The sequence below is a fragment of the Tinamus guttatus genome, unplaced genomic scaffold, assembly GCF_059628265.1.
Source record: "Tinamus guttatus ecotype Peru unplaced genomic scaffold, ASM5962826v1 Tinamus_guttatus_pri_ptg001602l, whole genome shotgun sequence".
Taxonomy (NCBI): Eukaryota; Metazoa; Chordata; class Aves; order Tinamiformes; family Tinamidae; genus Tinamus; species Tinamus guttatus.
Window position 1 is genome coordinate 5496851 of NW_028290136.1, and position 14219 is coordinate 5511069.

General features: G+C 40.3%; 1 protein-coding gene across 1 annotated transcript in view; it reads right to left on the reverse strand.

Annotated features, from left to right (window-relative positions):
* The window catches only part of DYRK1A (dual specificity tyrosine phosphorylation regulated kinase 1A), a 77013-nt gene that overhangs the window by 11838 nt on the left and 50956 nt on the right, over nt 1-14219 (reverse strand). The window contains exon 3 of the mRNA XM_088539357.1: nt 7571-7770. Within this exon, the coding sequence (XP_088395483.1) occupies nt 7571-7770 (200 nt within the window). The remainder of the gene's footprint in view (nt 1-7570; nt 7771-14219) is intronic.

The window sequence follows — 14219 nt, forward strand, 5'->3', positions numbered from 1 at the left end:
ATTAGTAATACCAGTGAAGGCAGAAAAAAATAAAGCCCTCATCCATTTCATGTGGCAAAAGCGGACTAGTTATCCAGCATACACTTACTTAACAGCACAAAAGCACCACCAGAGCCACCAGAGAAGCTCCAGCTCCTCCTCCTCCTTCTCACACAGCAAAGGAGTCAAGGGGGAGTTAGGAGAGACCAAGGTGTGATGAGATTAGGGTGGCTGGTCCCCAACCTGCCTTTCTCTAATCCCTTTCTTCCCAGTGACATAGAGCCAAGGTCATTTTAAGCAATTCCCTTGATGAAAAGTTTGTTTCATGCGTGTTAAATCTTCTTGTACTTCCTTGCTCATGAGTTAGATGGTTAGGTGACAGGGCACCAACATGCTTGGCCTCACAACTCTCATGTCAAGATCTTCTCTCACGCCATCAGAGAGGCTACGTCTCACGACTCACGACTCTGAAGTATTCAGTCTGATCTGCTGCCTCCAACCACAGGTAAACTGGCATTCAATCCCTAAAACTTCTCACGAGCAAAACTGATAAAAAGTAGTTTGGAGAGAAAGGCAGATCTCTGCAACTGGACCCGGGTTCGTGTACCCACATCACCCTACTATGAAAGCCACAGCAAGAGAACACCACATGAAACGCTGAACTTTTCCCTCCTGTCCTAGAGTTTAAACATGCTGCTAAAGTTGCAGAAGGAGAGAAAGAGAGAGAGGAGGGAAAATAACCCACACCAGGGAACTGTGCCAACCTTACTGCATCTCTGTAAGGCTAATTTATGAAGCTCTGTGAAGCTGAAGGCTCCTAAGAAACTGCAATCCAAAGTTTCAATGGCCATCATTCAACATAAGCACCCAGAACACTTTCATACCCACGACGCAGGACTGCTGACAAGTGGCCTTTTAGATTCCAGAATGTTTCTCAGAGCTAATGTGATACAGGTGAAGCTTGCCCCAAGAAACTTTAGCACAGGTCATGTCCTAGGGGGATCGTTTTAATGGACTCAGTTTTGGACAGCTCCTCGACCATCAGTTCATCTTCAAGTAGTTTCATCAAATTAATCCTTTGATTGTTTTCTTATCACAAGCACATGACCATGAATGTTTTATCAGAGAAGTGTGTTTCAAAATTTTCTAAATGAAAATGAACTATTTGATGTTGCTGAAAGATAGAATTTGGGGGGAACAAATACACACCTCTTACAGAAGAATGCCATAGCTCACACCAACTCCTCAGACATAAGATTGCTCTCATTTGAAAAAGGAATTTGTAGCACAAAGTATTCCTGTTTATTTTCTAATTTGCAGATCAAAATTCTTACGGTAAATAAAAATGTTTGAAAAGCAACCTTGAAGAATTTAATTTGTTGTTGTCTCCTAATCATAAATACTTAAAATTCCGAAGGCCATCTCTGAGCTATTTGCAGATAGTCACATACCTGAACACAGTACTTTTAATCAAGCTTTTACAAGACCATGCACTTCTGAGGACAGTTTAACCAGTATGAACTTTTTAACAGGTAGTAATTATACCAGGCCCATATGAAAGTTTTAGGTGGGAGAGGAGAAGGATTCTACTTCTCTTTTTCGTCCCCTCATTTTACTTCAAAAAACGTTAACATTCCCTTCTTCTTCCGAGCCCCTTTTGGACAAGGAGGTTGCTCCCTTCGTCCTATGGTGATAAAAGATTACGGAACAAAGTCGTCATTATACGTTTTAGGCAACAGCACTTTTAAAATCTTTATCATTGCTGTCATACTGACTTCCCACTTAACTTCAAAAGAGGATCTACCAAAAAAAAAAAAAATCTACTTTGAAAGCTCCAGTCTCTATCTGGTGGCCAGACAGTAATACTGCAACCCCTGATTTTCCCAAAGACAGAACATGAATCAAAAGATACATTAAATTTCAGTGCAGAGAGACAATAGCCTACCACCATTACAATTACCTATGTCACTAAATACCCACTACATTCTGACTGGACTGCACTAACGCCTTCATGGAATCAATGAAAAAAAAAAAGCCCAGTTACGTGTGCTGAATTCATTTGGGTCATATCAGTTAAAAAAATGGTGATTTTTAATTCATCAGGTATGTTATTCAGGAATGTTTTTATTCAGGTATGTTATGAGGTTTAGTGAATGAAGGAACACATAACTTGCACTTTCCCTCCCTCCCTCTCTCCATCTACATACATAATCTCTCTTTCTTTGGCCATATGCTTTGGTCTCTAGAAAACAGATGGCACTGTTGCACACTGACTGTATTTTATTTTGATTAAGGGAAATTTTATGAGCAAATATACATGCTCAGCTAATGGAATGCTCTAATCTAGATATATATTTTAAAAATCCATCACCATCTAAACTCATCAAGAAAACTGTCTACATATAGTTCAAATTTCATTTTAGAACCTAGAAAACCTAAGAAATAATGAATATCTTGTCTTTTAAGAATATCTTTTAGGAAGAATTCCACTTGTAACAACCTATTTAAAAGACCCACCCGAGTGGACTAGTCTCATCTCCTATGCCACTTGCTATTTAAAACCCTTCCTGCATCACAATAATATGGGATAGGAAGTCAACCCTACTCCCTTGCAGTGGCAGGAGGCTACATAGATGGTGCTTCCAGAAGGTCAACAAAACAGCTGTTTAACTGATAAAGTCACAAACCACAGTAACTCTTCTTCATAACCTGCAGCAACCTCTAGCCTTTTAGCACCAACAGGAAAGAAATATATATGTGCCAGAAAATAGGACTTGAGAAATCCAGCAATCTTTTTCAGACTGACTGTACTTAGAGCCAAAACTACATGTAGGTAGGGACAGAATTTCAGTCCAATTACTTTAACCACTGAGTCATGTTCTGCAAGTTATTTACCTCTTCTCTTGGCCTCCTTCCTAAAGTACATGCAGTTCCTGAATAAAAGTAATAGTGAGGACCACACAATCTTTACGGGGGAAAAAAAAAAAGAGAGAGAAACAAAAAATCCAGCTCGGATCAACAAGTGAATCTTCCAAGAATTTATCCTGCCTAATCCAGCTCAACCATTTTCAGAAAAGGAAAAGTGAGAGGTAAGAGTGGAGAGTAATAGAAAGGGAATGAAAAAATCCAATTCTTTACATAGTTGCTGCCAGAGTAAAAACATTTTTTAAGGTCTGAGATAGAAGGAAAACCAGAGAAAAGCTTTTTACTCAAAAAAAAAAAAAAGAGTTCATATTCATGGCTAGTAAGACCTAGCCATTAATTATAATTGCTATTATTATAATGTTAATCATTATGAGGTAGCTAACTGGACAAAGGATTTGCTACTGCCTGCTAGAACACATTATATTTCAGTAATCTGGCTGCAATTAATAACGTCTCTGGCCAACATCGGCTCAGTAAAACCTCGGATTTTGCAGGTGATAACTGAACTTCAACACATAGAGACAGAGAGATGCTTAGCAGTCCTACAGTGTGAAGCCTGGCCTTTGAATTAGAGGTGCCTCACGAAACCTGAACTGTTGGAATGTCTTGAATGTCTTATCTAAATCTATCCAATAATTTCATCTTAATTTTCTTATCAGTAAACCAATCTTATATTCTTTTGTACTTCAGTGACAGAGGTTGCAGGCAATCTGAGTATCCATGATGAAGATAAGGTACACTAACACAGCACAGAAGAAACACGCGTTTGAAGTTGTGAAAACTTTTGTGCCTTTATCTTGCATTAAGATCAGGCTAAGCCAAATTCACAGGACACAACCAGTTGAGACAAGACGAAGAAATATTATTGCTTGTTACTGCTAAAGGAGGAAGGTCCTGCAGATCTCACGCTTCTATTCACTTCTAAACCATCTGACTGATTTCTTCGTGCTGGCTCTGGCACTTGTCAGTGGGATTAGACCAACAATCAAGGGCAGGACCCCATTGGGCCAGCAGGTCAGGCATGTGGAGAACCACAGCTTAAGAGCAAACCTTTAGAATTCAGCCGTTCCCAAACACAAGAGCCTGAAGCCTAACTACTTAACAAAAACAAACAAAAAACACAAACAAACGAACAAACAAGAAAAACAAAGCTGAGCGTTTTTAAGTATAATTTAAAGCCTCCTAACTGAAAACAAAGCCAAACTTGTTGGCTTTGGAGTATCTTCCTGAAGTTGGTTCTTGCAAGTGATGAGATAAGTAACCTTCGGCCACCATAACCATAAAGCAAGCATATAAAGACCATTTTAAGGGCAACGTAAAATGTAACTACATATATAGCTTACACAACTTTAACATGAGTTAGCATTATTGTTTCCTAACCTGTAATCTGTGACCGCGAAAACATCTAAATACAGTCTGCAAGAAGCTACAAATCAAAACCCGAGGAGGATGGAGTGGAAATAAGAGCAGTAATTGATTAACATTGAAAGCCTAACCTCCTCATCGTTCTATCATGAACAAGAATCCTTACCGAAACTGGAATAAGATAAAACTCCCCTAAAGAAGGAGCTAGTCCTCACTAAGAAAGACAACTTAAAAACAAACAAGCGAAGGGCCGGAGCCGCCGGGGCGCGGGGGAAGCCGCTCCTCGGAGGAGGGCCGCGGTGCAGCGCGCCCGCGCGGCCGGCAGAGGGCGGCGGCGGCTCGCGCAAGGCCCGGGCCCGTCCCGGGGCGCAGGCGGCGCGTCCCGCTCCCGGACAAATATGGCCACGGGACGTGGCCCGCGGCGGCGGCACATGGCGCGGCGCTGACATCACGGCCCGCGGTCTATCTTTAGGCCGGGGGGCCTGGCGGCACCGGGAGCTGATCCAATCGTCTGGCTGCTGCTGCCGGCCGCTGTCGGCAGCGGGCGATTCCGGGAAGCGGGAGCTCCGGCGCCTCGCGTCTTGTCTCACTGAACGGATGCGAGAGAGCATGCTAAAAGAACAAAGTGCTCACTCTTTCACAGATACGCTCTCTGTATCTGCCAAAAGTCACACGTTTCGTCCTGCTGTTTTTTATGATCAACATACTGAACCTTCCGTAACAGAAATTGGGTCCTTCCTGTACAGGATGCTCACTGATAAGCCCGATTCCACATGAACCTATCTATCTGAAAAGATGTAAGTGCAAGGTCACTTTGACTTTACAGTCTGCCATCCCTACAAGGTTAGCCTGCTGCCAAACAAGCTTCAATAGCAGGCAAGCAAACTGCACCACCGAGAACTAATGGTAGACTCCAAGACAGAGGAACCCAGTATGTGCTACGGCCACACAACACTGCTTCGGGAATCATCTTGGTAGGAGTTTTTCTGAATTGACATATACAGGACAGAATTGCTTTTATTGAGGGATGAGAGAAACAAACTGTAGCACAATCATGGCAATTCCTGGGATAAAATGAGTTCCACTGGAAATTTATTAAAGACATAATTTGTAAGATGTAAACATGAAAATCTAGACCCTATGCAACCATATTCTCAGTGAAAAGCAAGACAGTGGTGTTGCCCACACCAATGAAGAAAAGTAAGCCAGCAGCAAGCCTTCAACAGTGGATGGTAATGCTTTTATGAGAGGAAAAGAGTAAGGGCTGTGTTTTAACCAAGATAAACTTGGACTGACAGCTAGATATCCACAAAAGAAAGACTGAGAGTTCTGCTTGTACAAAGGCAAGGTGCAGAGTCACTGATGGGAGTCACTAGCCTAGCGATGTCGCCTGGACTTGGTTTTGCAGATTAGATTAACCAAAGAGGCAAAACCAGAGGCAAAAGACACTGCAACTCCCTTACAGACCCACACGGAACCTCTACCTAAGCCTGGACTCAGATGAGGAACTCCTTATGTGACATGCTGATGGGAGAAGCACCCAAGTTCCAAAGAAAAGGAGTTATGAAGGACAAGAACGCAGAAGATTTCAAGAAGATGCCCAAATTCCCAGTTAATGGGGCTTAAAGCAGCAGACAAAGAGGACGGAAGGGCACCAGTTCTGAGCTGGATATGAAGAGGACTGTATAGACCTCGACATGCAGTTATGGTAAAATAGCAAGGCAGATGCTAGTTTATGGCCAGCTGATCATTTCTTCATACAGAAAACTTCACTGGGCCAACCACAACCGTTCCCCTACATTTATATCCTCATCCCAGTGGGCTACATTCTTTCTTTGGTCAGCAATTCTTGGCTATTCTCCAAATGCCATTTTTTGTCTCTCTGTCATTTAGCTGCCATTTTAAAGCCATTGTGACCACAAGCAGCAAGTGTTGGTGACACATCCTCAAGTTCCCTGATCCCGCTTTTTGGCTTGAAACACGAATGACTAAGCACTCATGTGCACTAAGCCCACAAATATGTAAGGCTTATTTAAGTACCTTGAAAGGTTTTAAGCAACTTTTCTGAATTGAGGAATTGATTCACTAACTTTATTGTGGATTTTCTAGGGGACTTTTAACCTAAAAAGGTCACACAAAATAGCTTTGTAGATTTCCTGAGCTAAATACTATTATATAAACAGATTCGTTCTTCCTCTTGAGTGGCTTGACCTTTGTCAGCTCCATTCATTCAGCTTGCTATTCTTCACTGTGTCCTAGACATAATGCATCTCCAGATTTTAGTATCAAGTATCCTGGCACTTCCCTTTGAACATTCTCTCCAATCTTTCCATCTTTCTGCAGGAACTCTACAATGTTTTGCCAGTGCAGTATCAGTAGAGCATCTCTTGAAGGTACTGCAGATTACTCTGCTGAAACCATCTTGAATACAGGAGGACATCCGAATCTGGGAGCAGCTAAAGATTTTACTCTCCAGTCTCCCTAAATGGAACACACCTCATTAGGCTGCATCAGATTTTTAGGCTTTAACTTACTCACTTCTGGATTTTAAGTTCTGAAACTTATCTGTGCTTATATTTCCAATAGTAGGCTGTGCCCCTATTACAAGAAAGCACATCTTTTACACAGGAGGATGCTTTTGTGGCTAGTAAAATGACAGGCTACTATTTAGGAAGGTAGTTCAGCTGTCAAAGACCATAAGGAAGAACTACTCATTTCAACAACCAAAAAGCATCCTTATGCCTAACCACGTTTACTGTATTCATCAGAGAATGCTGATTTTGACAGGATAAAATAGAATCCTATCGATACCATAGGTTTGCATTTTATCTTCTTTAACACATGTATCTTGATTAATAAAAATTGCGTTTTGTGCAAACTTCTGCATTCCAAATATGCTAACCAGACTCTTGATTAAAACACACCCCATTAAAACAAATAATGAAGCAATCATGCTTTAGCATCAAACAGCACTGAAAAATCAGCTATTATCAAACCTTCTTTCCAGCTCACCAATTGGATAATCCTTCTTCCCTCTCATTTCAAAAAATGTTAGAAGGAGAGTAATCACAATAAATATTTACCAGATGTTTAAAAACAGCTTCCAAAAACTTATTCTTCCACCCATCCTTCAAGAGTCAGGAGCTAATTAGTTAAAAATAACATACACATCTTGTTCCTATAATCAGTTTGTAAATCTTTTGGTTATATATATAACATAAAAAAGTCGTTATGGCTTACAAACATATTTGCAGAGAGAATAACATCTAAAAGCTAAAATAACTTTTTTGATATCACATACCTGGTTTGTTAGAGGTTGCTGAATCTGGTCAGTGTATGATAAGGCAGAAACCTGTTGGTCATTTATGTTCTGCTGCCGACGATCACTGTACTGCTGATGCGAATGGGACATCTGTCCAGCCATCTGAAGGCCAGCAGCATGGAATGAAAACGATGGTGCAAGCCGAACAGATGAAGGTTTGCATGCTGAAGTCTCTCCTCCTAGAAAGACAAGATTTTAATGTGAAGTTAGTGTTTTTAAAAGTATTTATTTCAGCTAGTCTCCATCTCCTAGCTTACAGAGCAGATAAGCACTAAGATTCATTGTTTTAACATATGCAACAGTTTCCATATAGCTCAAAACAAAAATCATACTCATATAAGGATAAGGCTACCTAGATGAATTAACCCTTCCAATTTGATTTGTGGCAAGCTACTCATTACGTGTTTGTATTCATATTTACCTTCAACTCACAATCTCACAAGGCTGTTCACAGCCACTTTAAGGACCAATTTATGCTTAAAAAAAAGTTCATCTTTCCTAGACTCAACAGTTTTCCTAGAAACTGATCAGCCTACATTTTAAACTTTCATCCTCCTTTCTGACACAACTCAGTTGTACTTCAGCTCAGCTTCCTGACTCCTACTGTTGAGTTTCATTCAAGGTATAGATAGCAATCACTGTAACTTGAATTGATTCCTCTTTGGCATGAAAAAATCAAACTGCAAGAAGCAACTGCAAGGCAAGAGACAAACAAAATGCTTTGTGTCAAATTGCAGGAGAATGGCAAATTATATGGCCAAAGTCATAGATTCCAGAACTTCCTGAGAAATGCCAAACTCCACAGGCAGAGAATCTGCCTCCAAATGGGCCAATTCCCACACCTTTCGGAGCTGTTGAGTCCTCTGGCAGACAGCATTCACTTGGTACACAGTCTGCCTGTACCTTCGCACCCTTTTAACAGTGGAGGACAGAATTATAAAGGAAACTGGTTTCCTTTGTTTGCTAATGAAAGTTTAGGATGTTCCACACAACATCCATCCTCTTGCCTTCTGCTTTTTGCTGATTATGGCAGAGGGGGGATGCAGTGCTGGCTCAACGTAACAGACAGAACAGGAAGGGACAAGCAGCCAGAAGTACTGGAGCCAACGCTGCCAATGAAAAACACGCGTGGAATTGCAAGCTGAAATCTGGAGGCACAATTATTGCGTTAAGATTAAATTTAAGAGATATGAAATAATCAAACATCTTAACCAGAAATGACAATCTCCATTTCCTTTATATTTCCCTCCAAAAAATTGTCATGAGTAGAAAACCGAAAAGTTTTTGTTTTTGAGATGAACACCATGCATCAATTCAACTTTCGTAAAAACAATTAACTGATCAGTTCTCTACCTATTTTATGAAAAAAGCAAAAGTGAAATGATACTAAAAACCACACTCCCTTATTACAACAGTAAATGAAAAGGAACTGCACAGGGTGAAACCACGAACAATTACAAATTCAGATAATTAAAAATATACACACTTCTCAAGGATTCATTAAATCCTCAATCAGAATTTCCAACAAGGTGCCAAACAGAGCAACTACCTGTTGTATTCAACATTTTACTCTTAAAAAAGAAAAAAGAAAACCCCAAGTCCTCAATAGCACTATGATACACATAACCTTCTCTGTGCGCATTGTAGGGCCCTGGTAGCTCAACGAGGAATTAAGATGACCTTACAAATACAAATGAAATGAAGAATTCCCTAATTCAAAAACATTATATGCTAAGTGGATTTGAAAATGCATAGAAAATTACTCTTAACTGTTCTGTAAGATGTTCACGAAAAATACTTCGTAATTTTTAAACCAAACTCGGCCATAGCAAGCTCTGAAAGTGAAACTGCCCTTCTAAGTCAACAATACAGTTCGTATCAGATGACTTTCGTATTATTTAACTATTTGAGTGTAAACTTTTAAAAATATTTGCATCTTCTTCTGTTTTCACTCCAAGTAACATCTTGTGTCCGCCCATGCTATGAGCAACAGAAGGTCATCTTTGCTTTTCAGTTTAGAACCTCTTCTCTCTTGAGAAGAGTCCACCAGCAAGATGCTGCGGATGCAGCTTTCTTGGTCACTTGGACCAGCTCATTCAATTTCAGCAGCATAGTCCCGCAGAAGAGAACTGCAAGACTTAAGATAAGGAGATTGGATTGTGGAATCTCTAAGAAAACTTCTTCTAGGACTACAGAGAGACAAATAACTTACAATATTCGAGTCAACCTTTTTTTGGAGCGTCAATGCTTGTGATTAATAAACAGTTCAGAGTCATGCACGTAGGAGGAGTCATACACTAGTAAGGATGTCAGCTTCTGTCAGTTAGTTTTCCCAATGTTGGAGCTCTCCAAACGAATTCTCTAGCCATCAGGGTTTTTAGGAACTTTCTCATTTTCTGCAATTTAGGGATGTATGCAAGTGCTCCTATTACCATAGCTGACTGGCTCCTAAGAGGGAAGGAGTGCTCTTCTATCCTGTTCTTCTCTCCCTGCTTTTTCTAACAGGTTACTAGATGTTTCTTGGCTCGTAACAGTAAATTATGAGTGTTCCGTTGCGATTAACTGTACCAGGGTAGGGTTGCAAGTGCCATGGGACAAAGTCTGAAGTGTGGGCAAGGTCAGATATTTCCTCAAGGATCACATCATGGACATTATTTTTGTTGGTAGCTATGACTGCATAGGGAAGCCTATGAACTCTTGTGTTTCCATTTCAGTGACAGTAAGAAGCAATAAAGATGGAAATTACTTGGACACTGATTTTCCAGAGACTGTATCCTTGGTTAACATTTTTGACCCGTTTTCTCAAATTCAGTGCAACTATGTGAAAAGTAGTTCAAATGTCCACCCAAGACCAATAGAAAAAAGTATGCCAAAATTGCTATGCATGAAGTAAATTAAGAGATCACATATTGGGAATGGGAAGAACTATCTTAAGAAATGGGGCTTACTTGATCTGTTAGTTCAAGGGAATGGCGTAACAATGAACAGCTGAAGAGACGAGAATGAGTTTTGCTTGTGACAAGACTAAAGCAGAGCTTGTCCTACAGGAGCTGCAGCAGGCATTCTACGTTTGCCACATTTTAGGCTTGAGGGATGTAGCCTTTTCTCCTATAGTCATGAATATTACAGGTCATTTGAAGGGAAGCTGTTGAGCATACTCATAGATTTCATTACAATCCATTAGAATTCATCACAGTACAGCAAAATATAAATTATAAAAATAGAACATTTATTTAAAAATCGTCAAAGTAATTATCTCCAGAAAATAACAGCAAGTAAAAAAAGACCTTAATAAAATGTTAAGCAGTGGTATAAAGGAACCACTGTAGCTATAACCAGAAAAAACATTTAAAGGGAACTAATACCATAAATATGATAACTAAGAAAACTTAAAACTATAACCTCAAAAGAGACTTACAACCCCAAACTATCTGAAAATATTGATATTGTGAAAATTGATTAAAGAAAGGAGGTGTGGCTTAATTCTTCAAAGAAGTACTTGAACGTAGTGAGGAGGGTAAGTCCAAGAACACATTATTTATTCAAAGAGAATGGAGTATATTTCTTACGCACAGATTTGTTCTAAATTATTTGTTTCAAGTATCAGAGAAATTAGTAACTCAAAGTGGAAAAAAATACTGGAGATGGTAGTTATCAAATAGTGTAAACATGAAGTACAGTTATTTTAATGTAAGAAAAATATTGATATAATTTTGCATCTTTTTAAAAAACTCAATACAGTTTCAAAATTTGACTTTTTACGCCAGTGCCATTTTAAATTTAGTTCTCTCCCTCTTGACCTCAGTGTGCACGACTCAACTAAACAGGAGCTCCTTCTCCAAAAGCACCCAAAGTTAATCAAGCAGAGCCCTGCATTGCTGGTTTTCACCCTCCAAACCAAAACGAGGCACAAGGATTCAGTGACAGTCTGTGAAGAGTTCGGGTGACAGTGTGCACCACCCCAAGAATGGACCATTGCCTCCAAAACAGCACACAGTGTAGTTCAGTAAGCACTGTGATTTAATCATTCTCTAAACTTTTTGTATTGTGGTCTTTTTGCTTTTGGATTCCCTACAGCTGAAGCACTCTCCAGGCTGACTGCTCGCTGGCCACGCTATTGCCCTTCCCACCGCTGTTGCTTCTTGGCTACCCACCTGGCATATGACACACAATTCATGCATAGTAAAAAGGTTCCCACATTCCATATGAAATGCACGCAAGTGTAACTTTCCATTAAGTGGTGCGTTTTCCTTTTCCTAATAGACAGCGTGACAAATCATAAACCTGAAGAGGTACTACATTCAATGTCGCATACAAATAAATACAAACTACACACAACTCTGAACTCCAAACACAACGAACATGTTAAACAGATGCTGTCCCACAGATGCTGAACAGCAAATAAGCACCATCAGAAAGGTCAAGAAAGGCAATCAAAAACTAATTTCTTCTCTTCTGTACTTACACAGTGAGACCACTCCACACACATAGCTAGACTTGCCATGTACCGTTATTTCATCTTTATCAAAATCACTTTCCCACATCTTCAGTAAAACCTGGAGTCTTCCCTGACCACTGGCTAGAGAGAGGCTGCACAAATGGCTGAAGCGAGGAAACAGCTTGCTCCAAAAAAGCAGTGCCTTGATAGCCTTATCCACATGCGCAGTTCTGTATCTCTCCTGCACCAATTCCAATACTGATTTCTGCCATCCATGAACCAATTCAACCCACCACACGAAGGGGGAAAAAAAAACAATAACCGGCACCCTACTCCTAAGTTTTTTTTTTTTTCATTTTTATCCTTCGAGATTAGCAAGATGAATAAGATCACAAATTTCAGCATTAAGTAAGTGACAGGATTTCTCTCTTTGAATCAGAGAACTGTTAGATCAGCTCCTGTCTTATGGGACTGCACCGGAAGATTCCCATGGCAATAAGATACTTTCTTTGCATTTCTGTTCATCCAGCTTATTACACATACAATCTACTTCTCAAGATGTGTATGTGACTGTCTTTGTGCCACTGTCATAGTTCTGCCAAAGTATTCTATTTAGGTACATCTATCTTGAAAGATGAAAAAGGAGACAAATTCAGATATTGAAATCACCGGAATATAAAAAGAAATTACATTTCCTTAATATTTCTTCACAGCAACTTACTCCACATTTAACAATTAGAGACAAAAAGGGCAACTGGGACCTTTTTTCTGACCACCTGAGTTATACAGGCTTACTACCACATTAAGCGTAATCCTTCATGTTTGGTTAAAAAATCTTCTTAAGCAGCTGTTTGTGATTTCAGGACTCCAAGAGATGGAGAATTCTAACAAAATATTTGCAACACCCTTACAAACAAGAACTCTGTCTACTGACAGTTCTGCAAGATGAAGCAGAGAAAATGGTGGAAATCCCCAATTTCCTAACAATGTGTTTGACTCACCTTGGAAGAGAGGCAGAATTTCCTATTAGCTCCATAGCTTGAAGGGCTGGGGCAAGTATGGTACAATACCATTTAACTGACACAGATAACGCAGGCCTACGTCAGAATTAGTGGCGACACTAATTAGGGCTTTTCCTGGCCTCTCAGGCTACCTGATGTTGCACTGTGAACCTCATGAATGAGGTGCCAAAGAACCTCCTGCATTAGTTGAGGAACTGTACGGCCCTCTTCCCTTACATAAGATCTTCCGCCCGCCTGCCGAAGTTGTTCCTTCCTCAGAGTTCTAGTCAGCCTTCATTTCCAAAATCCGTGTTTGGAAAAGTTCTCAGTACTCTCACCTGGCACCTGGCACCTGGACTACTATGCTGAGAACAGCTCCAAGAAGCAAGTCTGGAGAAAGGCTGAAGGAACTCAGCTTTGCATTGTTTTAATATCCAACCACCTCTGTATTGCTTCAATGCATCTTAAAACAGGCACTGAGCAACACAGGCAAGCAGGTGAGCCTTGGGAACCCTCCGTCCAAATGAACTCACATTTAAGAGAAGTTTGATCAACTCTGAAGTATTCCAATGTATAATAAATGTTAAGCCCCTAGATTTTAGAGTTCAGAACAACCATCTTTTAAGCAACAAGCAAATGCCAACCTGAACTCTAAGTGAACTACGGCTCTACTGAAATCCTGTTTTGGCTATTGTGCTTGTGTGCTGTGTTTAGGAGGACGGTACTACAATTTGGAGGTGCACAGGCTTCACTCCACTTGCTCCGGAATGAAGAAAGCTGCAAGAGAACCAGGGAACAAAGGGAAATCACCTGCAGCACCTGCTGCAGAACAAACAGCTTCACTATAAATACCCCACTAGTTCCTCCTGGGGACATAGCATATTATCAAGAATAGCTACTTCACAAGTTATTCTACAAAAACTATTCAGTCAACTTCCCTCTACACAAATGTCAAATACTAATTTCTCTCAAAGCAGAAGTAAATCCTAACCTTAAAAACAACCACGTTGTCAAGCTGACCTGTTCAGCAGACAAACTCATCTAGCTCACAGAGTACCACTTGTGCCCCTTCCTCTTGTAGTAAGCTAAAAGAAGATGAAATGCTCAGGTAACAAAATGATTGCCTCTGGGTGCCATCTTTCCCAACAGTTTGCAGACCTTCGTGTTGTGGCACGTGACATGCGTGTCA